Below are 16,437 nucleotides of genomic sequence, written 5' to 3'. Positions count from 1 at the left end.
AGACGCCTTAACACCCCTGAAATCACAGCAAAAATCAACAAGGAGCGTAAAAAAGTGATCAATGTTTCGACACTAAAACAGCGACTTTATAATGTTGGTCTTAAAGGACGTTTAGCTGTATTAAAACCGCTACTGAGGGATGTTAATAAGAAAAAAAGACTTGAGTGGGCCCAATCACACAAAGAATGGGCCATTGATGACTGGAAGAAAGTTCTCTGGAGTGACGAGTCGAAATTCGAGGTTTTTGGAACGAAGAGGCGAGTTTTTGTTCGCCGTAATGCCAATGAAAGGGTCGCTGAGAACTGTACGGTGGCCTCAGTTAAACACGGTGGTGGTTCGGTGATGGTGTGGGGTTGTTTCGGAGGATCTGCAGTGCACGATCTAATTAGAATAGAGGGAATTCTTCGAAAAAAGGGTTACAAAACAATTTTAAGTGACAATGTACTTTCTTCTGGTACTCGAATAATTGGGGAAAACTTCATCTTTCAACATGATAATGATCCCAAGCACAAGTCGAAATTGTGCAAGCAATATTTAGGTCAATTACAAAGGCAACATCTTCTGAAAGTTATGGTATGGCCCCCACAATCACCGGACCATAATCCTATCGAATTACTGTGGGATTAACTGGATAGACAACTGCGAAAATCATGCCCCACATCAAAAGAAGACTTGTGGAGGATCATACAAGAAGAGTGGCACAAGATACCTCAGGAAACTTTGGACAAATTAATTAGAAGACTACCGAAACTCTGTGAAACTGTTATTAAAAATCAAGGCGGACATGTAGATGAATCCAAAATTTGAATTTTCTTAAATTTAATTAATTGAAAAATATATTGTTTATTTTCATTTTGTTATAAAAAACCGTTTCATAAGAATAACTGATGGGTTTATTATTTTTAGTTATAACTTTAAAACAGTCTTATGTGGGCAAATACTTTTGAGCGGGATGTTAAAAGATAAAAACCTGATAAATGAAACCGGTATAAAAATATCTGTCTTAAAAAATATACAAAAAATAACAGATTGCGAAGCTAAGCAAATTATTCTTAATGACTTTCATTTGTTTTCTACGGGAGGTCATGCGGATATTAACCGCATGTAAAACAATATAAAAAGGTATTACGCATGAATAGGATTACGACATAATGTTGAGAAATTTGTAAAGAAATGTGATGAGTGCCAAAGGTATAAATATTCGTTGCCAAATATTAAACCAATGGTAATCACTACCACAGCATCTTCCGCATTCCAAAAAATTTGTTTAGATTTGGTAGGACCTCTAGAACCAGATTCGAACAACAATAAATACATTTTAACCTTGCAATGCGACCTCAGAAAATTTGTAGAGTGTTATGTTATAGAAGATAAGGAGGCAAAAACAGTTGCTAACTCATTTGTGAATTGAGTTAGCAATATTTTATATTAGCATTGAAAATTTTATATTAAGATACGAAATTCCCGAAGAGGTAGTGTCAGATCAGGGAACTGACTTTATAGCGTCTATTTTTAAGGAAACTTGTAAAATATTACAAATAGAGCAATTAAATTTAACTGCGCTTATCGCCATCAGACCATAGAGTCCTTAGAAAATTCTCATAAAACATTAGGCGCGTATTTACGTATGGAAATAGCGAAAAACTCAGAAAGTTGGAGTACTTGGGTACCTTTTTGGTGTTTTTCGTACAATAATAGTGTGCATAGCGAAACTCAATACACACCGTATGAACTCATTTTTGGCAAGTCAGCAAGGTTACCTTCAAATATTTTAAATAAAGTCGATCCGATATATAATTTCGATGATTATCCGATCAAATTAAAATATAGGCTACAACAAGCACGGAAAGATGCTCAAAATAACTTATTGTCATCAAAAAATAATAGGAAAGAGAAATATGATGTAAATAGCAAAATAGTTAGTTATAAGGAAGGTGAAAAAGTGGTTCTAAGAAATAATTCAGGTGCTAAAATGGACTCTATCCATAATGTACCGTATACAGTAATAAAAGAACAAGAGCCAAATATTCTTTTAAATATTGGTAACAAGTCAGTTTTAGTACATAAAAATAGAGTTAGGAAATATTGTAGTTAAAAAAAAATGTGTAATTTTTTTTTTGCTTTCCTTGGGGAGGTGAGATGTAATAAGTAGGACATAATTATTATTTAGTCTTTAGGTAAATAAATCAGTCCAAGGTATGTAGGTTAGTAAGTGTTGTATCAATGCAACAGCAAATATATTTATAAATTATGTTAATATTACTACATAAACCCAGCACGTAGATGCTGAGTAGTTAAGATTGTTAGTAAAGGGGTATTCTAGAAGTGATATTAGTTAGTTGTAATTTTAACATCAATAAAGCAAGTGAATACCACTCTAACGCCTTCGATTTACGATGAATTAACCCGAACCTTTCCCCAACAAACCAACATCACATGGCCAGTTAAAGACAAGGAATTTAAAAACAAGATAGAAAAGTCTCTTAATAATTTTATTTGCACAAATCAATTTTTAGTTTTCTTGTTAGGTTTATCTTATTTTAATAATCGTCTAAGGACTAAAAATTACAAAAATTTATTGTGGTGGTTATTTACCAGATTTAAAGAACATAAATAAGTGTATTTGTAAAAAGAAAAACACTAAAACTCGGTCTCAAACATGTATAATAAAGCGAAACACTTTTTTTTTAACTTAGCATCTTAGTATCTTGGGGAAAAATGTGTATGTATTTAATCTGCGTAATTATTTGGGTTTCAACAAACAGGCCGTTGTATTGTATACAGTTTTTATGACATTTTTAGATAGAAACACTAGTTTGGGTTTTCTGTTTTTTTCTTTTACTTAATTCTTCTCTTTTAAATAACTTCAATCAATTTAAAGATCATATTTTTAATTATGATTATGATATACTTGGTATAACGGATAGCTGGCTTAATCCAAATGTAACTTACGAAAGTACTTTTGTAAATGGGTAACATTTAGTTAGACAAGATTGCATTGGTAATAGACGAGGGGGTGAGGTTGGAATATATACAAAATCTAAAATTAATTTTTACATCTTAAAAAGCGAGTATCGGGCCATAATTGAACATCTATAGGTATAGGTGGAGATTATGGGTGAATCAATTATTACCATCGGAAATATTTACAGGCCTCCTGGAACCAACTGTCAGGCATTTTTAAATTATTTTAAGGATGTTTTAATTAATTTTTACACCAGTTGTGACCGGATTTTGTGTTTTGAGGATTTTAACATGAATGTGCTGGATAATGATGCTTGTCATATTATTCAGTTAAATAATATTTTGGATACCTTTAGTCACAGTCAGGTGATTTCAGAACCAACGAGAATATCTCATTTAACTTCTAGATTAATCGATTTAATCTGCTGCAATCCTAAAATTGTACAGGATGTTGCCACTCAAGGTGTTAATATTTCGGATCACTAGTTAATGCCAAAACACCCAATGCTTAATATTTTTTTTAGATCCCTGGACCATATTAATTATGTTCAGTTTCAAGCCGACATCCTTTTTTAGCAATAAAACATATTTCATTGATTGATATATAGAGCCTAAAATATATTACCCCTAAAGTGAAAAGTTTTCATTTTCACCCCGCATCTCAGTAACAAAAGAAGGTAGGTCATGTTTGATGATACAATTGCAAAAAGTAGTAAAGATCGCAAGAATTTATCTTAAATAGTAAGAAACACTATCAAAATGAGACATAAATGTTTATCGTTAAACTTACCAGTTACAGCCGCGCACCTATTAATAGTACTCGACGCGTTATGCATCTTGTCGCTGTCGCTTCTAACCCGGAAGGGTTGTAAACTGTTGTAAGACACCGCCGCAGGACTGAAGGTCTGCGTCTTATCCAGTTCTTCCTTAAGGAGCATCGCCGCAGGCGAATCGGGAGGCAGCTCCGATTTACGCTGCTCCAAAGACTTTCGCAGCAGGTCTAGTTTCATACTGCTGGCACGCAAACTTTCTTGTGCCTATGAAAAAAAAAGCATTTGTTATTGTTAAGAAATTTGGCGGGCATAGAGGAAGATTAATTTATATCTTAAAACTATTTTTTTAATAATACAGGGGTAGGTAGTCTTTCGGCAACTGCATTGATGGATTATAATACGATTGAAACTTTGGTAATGCTGCATGGTCATTGGGAAACTGAAACAAAAAAATGTGCAAGAAACTAAAAGATCGGCTTAAAGGAAACTATGTTTATACTTAAATAAGCCATAAGTCTGTGTATTAATTAAGTATTATAGTGTATAATTTTTTTTTTTTGGATCAAAGTAAAGTTTTAATAATAAAATTCTAATCCCAGACAAAGTATCGAAAATAATAACGCCAAATTATTAGTAATATAGGCCTTACATTTATGAAAACGTATACGTTTCTTGACTGTTACTCTTATTGCCACCTGTTCTAAATTTAAGCCCAAGATATAAATAGATCTCAAATTTAAATTCGCAGAACTATTGAGGACTTGAAAGTTTCTCTAAACATTACTGTAAGAAGGATTTAAATCAAATGTATTTACATATGTGGGTTTAAAACTATGACACCACTTATTTATGTTTGACAGAAGTATGTTTCAAGAAGTAGGTACAAATCTCTTGTATATGCAACTGTTTTTGGATCATGAACATTGAAATAAAAAAATCCAGGTATACAGAGGAAGAAGGAAATAACATGAAACACCCTATTTATTTTTTACATTTTTAAATATGAAAATTTAAACACATTCTTCTGTATATTTTCCTATAAATAAGTCAAATTTTTTAATCAATTTAAGGTCGTCAAAATTCTTATAGGGATATTTTCATTATTAAATTTCTTTAATAGTGAAAGCTTCCGTTCGAGAAACCAATGAGGTTTGATTTCTCGTAAATGAGGGTCGGCTTCATTAATATTTGCATAATATTTTACCAATAAAAATTATGATTAAATGAAAGAAGTACAAAAAAGGAAATGAAAAAATTACTCAAAAAATAGGATTTTTTTATAATACCCCACTATTCTTACACTTTTGTCGTACTTCAGATTAAAAAAAAATAAGTTAATATGAATTTGTTTACATTTAAAAATTTTTAACACAAATAAAATTTCAAATCAATAAACCCTTATTTAACGTAATTACTTATCTCCATCCACTTTGACCATTCTTTGACCTATTCGAAGAGTGATGGTTATACTATTTTTATAAGCGACATAAACATTAACAACAATATCAATAAATATTTACCAATGCTTGTTTCGTAGGGATTAAAATCATACACTAACCATTTTACGAGATTTTGCACTAGAATATGTGAAACAATATTTAAATAAGACTTTATTAAGGAAAATAAACCGGAGAGCTGCGACCACTGCAAATGATGTATTTCTGGGATGGAAACGGTTATATGATCACTACAAACATTTGCAATAAATGTGGAACACAGAGAGTAATAAAAATAAAAAACAATAAAAAAATTAAGCCCTGGATAGCAAGCTACCAAGTGAGCTTTTTAAAATGTTATATGTCAAAAACGGCTGCAAATTTTTCTTTGACATTTTAATGGCATCATAAATATACGAGAAGATACATTTTTCAAATCATTCTAGATAGTGAAAGTGATTTCTTCCAAAGAAGAGAGAGATTCATCAAAAGTTGAATTGCTCTCTCAGCTCCAGGACATTTTTTGTATTGAAATTGCAACAGAACAAACTGCGGCTGATAAAATAGTTTCACGTCCATTTGAAACTTCACATCAGAAGAGACTCTGATGACAATAACAATATGAAAATTGTATAATTGGCATGAATCGTGTTACTCCGGAAAGAAATTTTCCCCGGTTTTCATTAACATTTATTGTATTCTTTTTGTTTGAGAAAAACAATTTAAATCATCGTTGAAATAATATTCGAGTTCGACTTTCTTAACTTCTTCGTCAATAGGTTCATAGTTTAGTCACGTTGGGCCTTTGAGAAAGAATTATATTGTTCGGAATTTTACGTCTGGGCGTCCAAAGGCGCGTTTCATCATAATACCAAGGACAAATGACCAAACTATGACGAAATTTTGAAGATCAAGTTCCATCAAAGTCAATTTCCTTATGTTCAGTAAAGTCATACGATTTTTTTTTAGTTAAGATCAATATAGGAAAATGCTTTTTTCTTAGAAAAATCATAACGAAGAGCTTGGAGTAAACGTGACTTCAAGGACGGTGAGAAATAGACTATTAGAGGCCAAGTTATTTGCCAGAAGACCTGCCGTCAAAAAAAAAACCGCTGCTGTCAAAAAAAAATAGACGTTCCCGTTTAAGTTTTGCCAAAACGCATCTCCATTATACACAGCATGATTGGAAAAAGGTAATCTGGAGTGATGAATCCAAGTTTTGTTTGTTCAAAAGTGATGGAATTGTGTATGTCAATGAAAGACTCAACCCTAAGTATACCTGTCCAACAGCGAAACATGGTGGTGCAGCAGTAATGGTTTGGGGATGCTTTTCGGGCAATGGTATGGGCCCCCTGTATAAAATAGAAGGTATAATGGACCGGTTTCAATATAAGGACATATTAGAGAGCCAAATGATTTCATATGCTGATGATATTATGCCTTTAAGACATTTATTTCAACAGCACAACGATTCCAAGCATTCTTCTCGGTTCGTAAAAGCTTGGTTCAGAAAGGAAAACATTAATGTAATGGAATGGCCTTCACAATTCCCTGATCTCAATCCAATTGAGAATCTGTGGGACATTTTAGATTCCAAAATCAGAGGATAATCTTATAAAAAATAGTGATACCATTCGATAAATCGTTAGAAAATATAATTAAAAAACAAAACTAATTTCAATAGCTGTCTTATTATTCTTTTTAGTATATGTTTCCTATTTAATGCTTGGGTTGAGTTGTATTGGGCTGGGTTGGGTTGGTTGGGGCTGAGCTGGGTTGGTAGTGATTTTTTTTTATATAAAAAGGCGCTGGGTGCAAAAAGGACCTGTTGGGTGAATAATCATTTTTCATAAGAAAAACTGATTGCGCAAAAAAAAAAACGAACAGGGGTAAAATTTTAATATTTTTTATTTTCTTTTTTCAAATGATTGAGTCTCCGACAACGAATTTATAATAAATACGACATATATTAACTTTTGTAACTGTTTAATTTTTTAAATTCGTACAAAAAAACGGCGTTTGATAGGATAGTAAACTGTTACGCCAGGGGTAATTATTTAATATAGGCACTTTTTTTTAAACGATTTAAAAATAAATAAAATTGAAAAAATTGGAATTTTTGGTCTCCGACAATGAAATTATGAGGAATACGACATTCACTATCCTATGTACCTGTCTTTTTTTTTTAATCTTGAAAATGGTAGTCGATAAGATAGTAAACTGTTACCGTAATTTGTATACATTCCAGCCCTGACAAAACTCAACAATATGAATGAAAACTTGGCTCAATCTAAATAAGGCTGTAATATATGATATTCTCTAAGAACCTGTTTCTTTTCCTACTTATAAATATTATTAACTAATAACTCATTGCACTTTTTTATGACACCAATTCAGAAATAATGTTAGTCACAAATTACTTGATAGCAATAAGTGTGTGTATAAGTAAATTAAAAACTGTATAGTCTATTACAGTCCTTTTGGTTATTCATTATGTTTAAGCTGAAACACTATAGTTTATAATCAAAATCATCCAGTTTCTCCAGCATATTATCCTAAATTGCACTTTTTCAAGTTTATTAGTCAAAAGTAGTAAATATAAACACTATCACCACACCTATGCAAGTCAAATGGAACTTTGTTTGCCACAATTTTACACACAAAAACTTGCACTTTCCCAAGTGATGGTACGTTTCTTTGGCGTCAAATTCCTCTTCACTTCGCAATAAGTATAATGCAGGTATTTAATGTTCTAAGAAAAAGAATCACATAGTTATAGTGATTCTTAATCAGTATCAGGAAGTATCATCCCAGGTCCTTTGTAGTTATATCTTAAAGCTTCAAATATACTAAAGAACTCACAACTCACAAATTAATACCTTTTGGCAAACTATCGATAAATATAAACTAATTATTGTAAGCACGACTCGAATGTAAACAAAATAATAAACCTATACCTAACCCTATTTTGTGTTAGATGACAACACTACAGCTATTTCGAATAAAAATTGGCTGACGTGTAAAAGACCCAACCGATCATACTCGAACGTTTAAAATATTTCGCGGGTATTGTGTCGAATGTCCATTATGTCGAATGACGATTGTGTCGAATGCACCCGTCTCGTTTACATTCACTGCTTGAAAAAATAAAGTATTTTCAAATGTTGCTCTACTTTTTTCCACTACTGTAATACCCAATAAAATAAGTAACTCATTATGAATTCGTCACAACAATACAGATTTTACTTAAGTCATTTTTTATATGCCAAATCTAACAAATGAAATTATTTTAGTTGTATATAACGGCCACATTGCCAATATTTTCTTATTTATAGCTTTCCTACAATCCATGTATACAGCGCCCGAAGGACCACCCTTTATATAAATTTGCCCTTGCAAGATAATTTTTATACCTCAAAGAAATTTATTTATATTTTTTTCTGCTTCGCTAGTATAAAAAGAATTCCTGTAAAAAAGAAACATTTTGATATAATACATGGTCTTGCACTATAAAACCTATAAGTTTATAATCAATAAATTTTATACGATTATTGTAAACTTTGGTCGATATTTTCCAATATAAAACAATAACTCACCCCATACAAACCTATTTTAAATATTACTAAAAACTCTTCATCCCATTGTTCAGCAACATATTCCATCCAAATCACTTAAACTAAAAATTAAAAAAGCATTTTTATCACAACAGTTGTATAAAAACAAAAAAGAAACCACAGTTCATAATATCTCGAGTATCAATTCTTCAAGAAAAAAAAAATCATTTTTGTCCCAAAAACTCCTTCCAATTGTTCACGTATTGCCCGCTAGGCGGATCGCCGACGCTTCTCGTCCGACCCCGGACACACCCGCCCACCCGTTCCCAATATTCCGTGCAATGCACGCACAAACAATCGGGATTTTTGGCCGGTCCGATGTGATGTCCCGGTTTCTTTAACGCCCCGACCACTGTGCCGAATTTCCTCGCGATAGTCCGCGGCTCCGTGTACACTCCCGAGATTAACATAAAAGGAGACCGCAGTGAGGGATCCAAGGAGAGTCTTTGCGTTAAAGAGGGCGACGGAGGAGTGTTGGAGTCGCTCAGCGAGCCTTGATCTTCAGACGATTTTTTAAGAGGAGGAGGCCGTTTGTTGGGAGGTGCAACGAGGTTGAGTTTTTCACTTTCGGGGGTTAGGGAGCGGGCCAAGGCGTCCCTAACCGTGTTCGGAAGCAGGTTGTTCACCGGACTTTTGGGTTGTTGGGCTTGTTTTTTTGGTGTGTTTTTTTCGGCATTCTTTCGAGCGAACGTGTCGTTTTTCTTAATAAAAGTCCAGGCTTTGCCCGAGTCGTCCGAGTCGTTGCTGTCGCTCTCTTTGGAATCCCAGGTTTTTCTCGTTGATGACATCATCTTGTGATCCATGTACTTGCGGATGCGCTCCTGTTGCAGTTTTAGGGTTTCTTTATCCACTTGAGGCTTCGATGGCCTAGAAAGAAAAACAAAATCATCGGTTTTTTCTCTAACAAATTTATGGTTTGGTTGCAAATTAAGTTTAAATTCAAAGTTTTATCGTCCAACAGGAAACAAATTCTAATAATAAGGCAATTATTGAAATATCGACAAATAATACAACAAATTCGGTAATGTAACAAATAATAATATCAAACTCACTAACTGGTGCAATATAAAATTAATAATACATTAATAATGCATTTAATACTAAACACTAAAAATTCTATAGATTTTGCTGACACCCTTAAAAATACACCAATATCTGAAAAAACGATATTAATATCTTTAGATGTTAAAAACCTCTTTCCAAGTATACCTCCCAAGGATTGCGTTGATCTTGTCTTGAATTTGTTAAATAAAACCTTCTTACCTAAACTAATTATAGACAACCTAATCACTTTATTATCGATTGTTCTCGACCAAAACTTTTTTAAATTTAACGATTGTTTCTTCAAACAGACCAATGGGTTGGCGATGGGCTCTTGTCTGTCCCCGTTTTTAAGTGAGATTTTTATGCATAACCTGGAAAGTAAGATAATGTGCAGTATCTTTGCCAAGGACATTGTTTTTTACAAACAGTATGTGGATAATGTCTGTTTGGCCTGGAGTGTGGATGAACTCGGACTGGATAATTTTTTGTATTTTTTAAACTCTCTACCTAAAATCTTAACATAACTTTTACCTTAGAAAAAGAAAAAGATGGTAAGCTTCCTTTTTTAGACCTTTTCCTGACTAGAGATAACAACATCACCTTTGATATTTATAGAAAACCTTCCTCGACGGACATTATCCAGTTGATTCTAATTCCCCGTATTCTCATAAATTTGATGCATTCAACTCCTTTTTCTACCGGTTATTCAAAATACCATTATCAGCAAGCGCCTTTCAAAAAGAGTTAGCTACAATTAAACTTATTTCAAATTTTATAATAAATACAAGCTCTCCTATAATTTAATCCATAACAGCAGCATTAAAAATTCTAGATTTCATTGCCTCATTTACTTTGGTAGTATCTCCTCCCGATTGGCTAAATTATTTAAAAACTATAATTTACAGATATCATTCAAAACTTCCAACACATTATTTAAAAAGCTCGTAAACATTAAAGATAAAAGAGAACCCTTAACCCAATCGGAAGTTTACTCACTTAACTGCGGGGACTGTAATGCAGTTTACATTGGTCAGTCTGGACGAAAATAAAAACGAGAGTGCAGGACCACTCAAGAGAATATAATAAACACAAAGATACCGAAATCACCGAGAGTAAATTGGCTTTTGCAAGACATTTATTGTCCTCAAAACACTTTCCTTCCATCCCGGAAAATGTAAAAATCCTTCATGAGTATCCCAAGGGAAAGAAGCTTGACTTATTAATTAGAGAAAATGGAGATCATGAGGGCAAAAAGGAGTCCTGTACTGTCTTGTGTGAATGATGTTTTTACCTTTGAACCGCATTTAATTTTTAACAATATTTATCATGACCTGGATAGCACGTAAGTTTAGCGCTTGCCTACGAACCCGATGGTCGCTGGTTCATTTCTCGACCACGTCATATTTCACTTTTTATTTTCATTTTATTTTTTGCTTTATTTCCATTCTCCCGTTCAACTTAACCTCATTCTGCTTGTTTTGTTTACTTTTATTTTATTTAGTTTTGATACCGGATTTAATGTGAACGTCAGCATTACTTTTTATGTATTTATTTTTGTTTTAACTTAAACGTTTGTGAAGTTAATCCAATAGCCTTACCGGTAAGTCATATCTCAACATTGTAATTTGTGTCTATGCATTGTTGTTTTTATACTAGGGTTGCTTTCTGTTTTCTTTTAGATCTGACGATGCCATAGGGCGAAAAACGTGTAATCGTTTTATAAAAAATAAACATAATTTGAGACCATTGACTTTGTGTCCCTCCAATCTCTGAATTTTTAAACCAATAATAGTCAATACAATAAATACTCAATCAACGTCAATCCGTAACTGAACATCATTGAAACAGTTGCATGCTCTATATAAATAAATAAGATACTCAAGTACAATGGAAACAAAGAAAAAGTTTGTGGAAACTTAATTAAAGGGCGAAGTCTAGCAAGCTGCTATTCTCACTCAACCCATTTAAGGTTCACCTAAGATAAAATATTTAAATATTTAAATACGCGCTATTCTTGACATATATGTTGTATAACTATTTTTCAACAAAACAAAAATAATACCACCGCAGGTCATCACCCAGCACTTCCTTGCATGTTCATACTTGTCTGTCCATTAGAAACTGTCGAGATTTAAATTTATTTATATTAAGAATTTTAAAATTGTCTGGTATGAGATTATATATGCTGATGGCGTTGAAAATAAAAGATCTCCGAAACATGGCTGTTTTATGGTGTGGTACAGTAAAAGCATGGCGTCTAACGTTAACATTGTGAATTGCCGTGCGTGGTAAAAATTTGGATTTAAGAAATTGAGATGCTTCCGCCTCAGTAAGCAATTTATGAATAAAATTTAAAAGATGGTGTGTTCTTCGGTTTTCCATGTTCAGCCAGTTGCATTCAGAGATCAAATGAGTCTCTCATTTAATGGTCACATTTACGTATTCCATACAAAACCCTACAGCATGCATTTTGTACTTTTTGAATTTTATATTTATCCTCCGCAGTTAGAGAAGGCCCGTACAGAAAGTTACAATAATTAAAATCCGATAAAACATGGCTATCACACAGCATCTTTTTTAATGGGAAGTTTAACAGTTGTCGGTTGTTATAAATTAATTTAAGAGCATAAAATCTTTTTTTAATAATTTTCCGTACATGTTCATGAAATCGTAGATCCTCATCCACTATTAAGCCCAAATTTTTGCACAAGATACAAAGGATAAACTTGTGGTGCCAATGTGTAGTATGTGTTTAACGACTTTTTTACCATGTCTTTTTTGGTTTTACTACCAAAAGACAATAACTTTGTCTTGCTAGGGTTTAAGTTAAGATTATGTTCATAAGCTAATTGATTAACTATATTAAGATACGAGTTTATTTTTTCGGCAGCTTCCTGCAGAGTATCTTGAGGATTGAAAGAAAAGTAGATCTGAGTATTATCAGCATAGGCATGTGTACTACAAAACAAAGGAGCAGCCATAACATCTATTGTGTAAATAATAAATAACAGCGGGAATAAAATAGCACCCTGAGGTACTCCAGATCTATTCGAAATTTTATTTGATACCAAGTCACCTAAACTGATCTTTTGCGATCTGTCTCGAAGAAATGTATATATGGGCTCTTTCCTTGCCAAATTGTATCAGCAGCGTCTTCTTGAATGGATGTAGCGAACAGCAAAATTCAAAGCTGATAAGAGATCTGAAGCATCAATTTGATTGTTGCATATTTTAAATAAAAACACCAAACTTTCACAAACAGCAGATTGATGAAGAGACAGTGCATCAAATGTTGAAAGCAATAACTGCTGACTGAAACCATAATAGAGAAGCATGCAGTATGCGTGATTTTACTAGGGAGTAAAACAAAATTGCCCTGCTTGAAGTATTAGAAAATAGTTCTGTTCATGTTATATTGAAGCCTAGAGTCTTTAAAGAAGATGTCATGATGGTATCTATATGAGTATCAAAAGTAAGCTTTTTATCCACACGGACCCCCAAGTCATGAACAGTCACAATTTGGAAGTGTGGTATCATTTATTACATAACCGTCAATCTCATCCTTGAGCAAAGAAGTTGAAATCTTACATTTCTGAAGATTAAACGAAAGTCTGTTAACTGCACACCATTCATAAACCCTACTATAATCAGCTTGCAGCTGTACTCTTCATAAGACGAAAAACCTTCATGTCATCCGCAAACAGTAGAAACTCACTGCTGATACTCATGGAAATGTCATTGATAAAAATCAAAGACAAAACTAGAGCAAGCTCCCTGAGAGGGCACCACTTGAGGCAATATAATTAAATGATCTAAACCCATTGAATTTCATAAATTGCGTTCTATCTACTAAGTAGGAAATGAAAAACTCGATTAGATGTGCACAAAAACCTATTGTATAAAGTTTTTTAGAAAGAATTCCATGGTCCAATCTAATCGAAGGTCTTAACAAAATCTGTATAGATTACATCAAGTGTGATGGTCTTTTGGTCCTTTAGTTTTATGCGTTTTGTTCTTGTGGGAAGAAGAGGGAAGTGGCTGTGTTGCTGGAAGGACAATACAAATTAATCAAACCAGATGTATTCAGAGCAATTTTATTTTAAAAGCTTAGCAGAGCGCTTTCGGCGTATGAGCCATCATCAGTGCTAACTGAAATGAGTTGTAAAAAACATTTTCAGAAGTTTACCATAGTGGGAACATATTTAATATTATTAAAATTATACATAACATTTAGACACACTTAAAACTATACAGAACACTAAGCAGGACGAACAGTATTTAAAAGGGGAAGAAAGAGCGTCTCTTCGCAATGACCTATTTAGTATATTGCATAAATTTAAATCTAATTTTAAAAAATCAAAATCTTGCTTAAACTCTCCAGACAAAGTCCTAAAATCCATTAAAAACAAAATAAAAAACTATAATTTGGTGATCTCAAAAGCAGACAAGGGAAATTGCTTAGTGATCATGGAAAAGCATTTTATATATCCAAAGTTGAAACTTTTTTAACTGAAAACAACTTTAAACCACCAAAGTCCAGTCCTTTTAACAACTTTGTCAGAAAGACCTCCACTATTATAAAACAATTTGACCGTTTTTTAGAACAACAATGCTCCGTATACCCTCTTATCCAGGAACCCTACAACCCCACGTCTTTACGGCTTACCCAAGTTACATAAAATCGGGATTCCAATAAGACCAGAATTTAGTTTCACCAACACTCCCATTTCCTTTTTATTCAATGTTATCCTTAAATTGTTAAAAAATTTAACAGCCTTCCGCCCTAAATTTGGTGTTAAAAATTCTACAGATCTTGTAAATAAACTAACAGACTCACAATTGCCTAATAATTATCTATTGGTTTCTTTTGATGTAACTAATCTTTTCACTACAGTGCCTAAATCTGAAAGTGTGAATATAATTAAAAATATCTAGGACAAAATACATAGCAATAATCCTATTTCCCTAATAACATTACTTAACCTCTGCCTTTCTCAAGATTTTTTCCTTTTTAATAATGTTTTTCCAACAGCCAGATGGCCTGGCTATGGGCAGTTGCTTATCTCCATTTTTGGCGGAGAATCAAATTTTATAATGACTGATAACAATAAAGAATTTTCAATTGGTACAGATATGTTGACGATTGTTTCTGTTTCTTGAATTGTGACACAGTAGGAGCTCAGTTACAAGCTCTTAACTCTTAAACAAGAAAAATCAAATACATCTAAGATTTCTTTCACACTAGAAACAAATAATAATTTAAATTTTTTAGACTTAACAATACATAAACAATCAAATAGTTTAGAATTTTCAATATACCGGAAACCCACTCAAACAGACCACATAATTTCAAATATTTCCAATCACCCTCACCAACACAAAATGGCTGCCTTTAATTGTTACATTCGCCGTCTTTTAAGCATTCCTCTATCTCCTAATTTTTAAAACGAAATAAATGTTCTTAAACAAATTGCTTATAATAATAACTATGACCCCAAACTAATTAATATTTTAATCAGAAAAACAAAATTAGCTAAAATTAAATGTCAGTAACAGATCTTTCCTGATGTTAAAAAAGATAGTAAATTCATATCTCTACCATTTATTAATTCTCATCTAAATAAGAAAATCAACAATAGCTTCATTAAACAGAATTACAATTTTCTTATAAAACTAAAAACAACTTGGTTCGATTTTGATCAATACCAAGGATAAACTTGACATATTATCAAAGAGTGGTATTTACAGATTGCAGTGTGATTCTTGTGATTGTTCATATGTGGGACGAACTTATAGACCCTTAAAAAGCCGAGCACGTAAGTAGACCAGAATTACAATTTTCTTATAAAACTAAAAACAACTTGGTTCGATTTTGATCAATACCAAGGATAAACTTGACATATTATCAAAGAGTGGTATTTACAGATTGCAGTGTGATTCTTGTGATTGTTCATATGTGGGACGAACTTATAGACCCTTAAAAAGCCGAGCACGTAAGTAGACCCTGGCATTTGGTGAACATATAAAATCTAATAACCATAATTTCAGTCCAAAGTCTAATTCTAAAATTCTCCAACAGGTTACCTCTAAAAACTATAACCGACTAGATTTTCTTGAGGACATTTATATCACCAACGAGGTAATAAAAAATCCCTCTTGTTTAAATATACAAGTGAACCTTAACAGACCTTACGTTCCATTACATAGGAGACTCCATAATTAAAATTTTTATAAGCATTGACAACTTTCTAATTTAAAAGTTCGCTTTTACATCCTTAAAGGATAACAATTTCCTAATCCGAACTAAAATTCACTGTTGTAGTCTAATTTGTGCCACCAATTTATAACCAACTCCCACTACCGCACATCATTTACGATAATGACATCTAGACCGATCTGTCGCTACTACCACTCTGATAGGTTCGCATAATATAAATATTAATTTTAAAGTGAAGTTAACTGTAGGCTAACCTAATTTGACATAGTATTTCCCGCCATCTAAGAAACCACAATAAAATGTAAACAAAATACAAAGGCGACCAACGTTCTCCCCCCTTTTTAATACTGTTCTTCCTGTTTAGTGTTCTGTATAGTCTTAAGTGTGTC

At 32.8% G+C, this 16,437-nt stretch overlaps 2 protein-coding genes across 13 annotated transcripts in view; both read right to left on the bottom strand.

Annotated features, from left to right (window-relative positions):
- The window catches only part of LOC126739275 (serine/threonine-protein kinase N), a 141,431-nt gene that overhangs the window by 53,168 nt on the left and 71,826 nt on the right, over positions 1–16,437 (bottom strand). For all 3 annotated transcript variants that reach the window (XM_050444879.1, XM_050444880.1, XM_050444878.1), the window contains exon 6: positions 3,755–4,001. In XM_050444879.1, the coding sequence (XP_050300836.1) occupies positions 3,755–4,001 (247 nt within the window). The remainder of the gene's footprint in view (positions 1–3,754; positions 4,002–16,437) is intronic.
- Positions 8,803–16,437, bottom strand: part of LOC126739276 (uncharacterized) — a 36,690-nt gene continuing 29,055 nt past the window's right edge. For all 10 annotated transcript variants that reach the window (XM_050444884.1, XM_050444883.1, XM_050444882.1 and 7 more), the window contains exon 7: positions 8,803–9,654. In XM_050444884.1, coding sequence (XP_050300841.1) covers positions 8,952–9,654 — 703 coding nt within the window. In that variant the 3' untranslated portion in view covers positions 8,803–8,951. The remainder of the gene's footprint in view (positions 9,655–16,437) is intronic.

This window comes from Anthonomus grandis, chromosome 8 (assembly GCF_022605725.1).
Source record: "Anthonomus grandis grandis chromosome 8, icAntGran1.3, whole genome shotgun sequence".
Lineage (NCBI taxonomy): Eukaryota > Metazoa > Arthropoda > Insecta > Coleoptera > Curculionidae > Anthonomus > Anthonomus grandis.
This window is presented reverse-complemented; position numbering and strand designations above follow the sequence as displayed.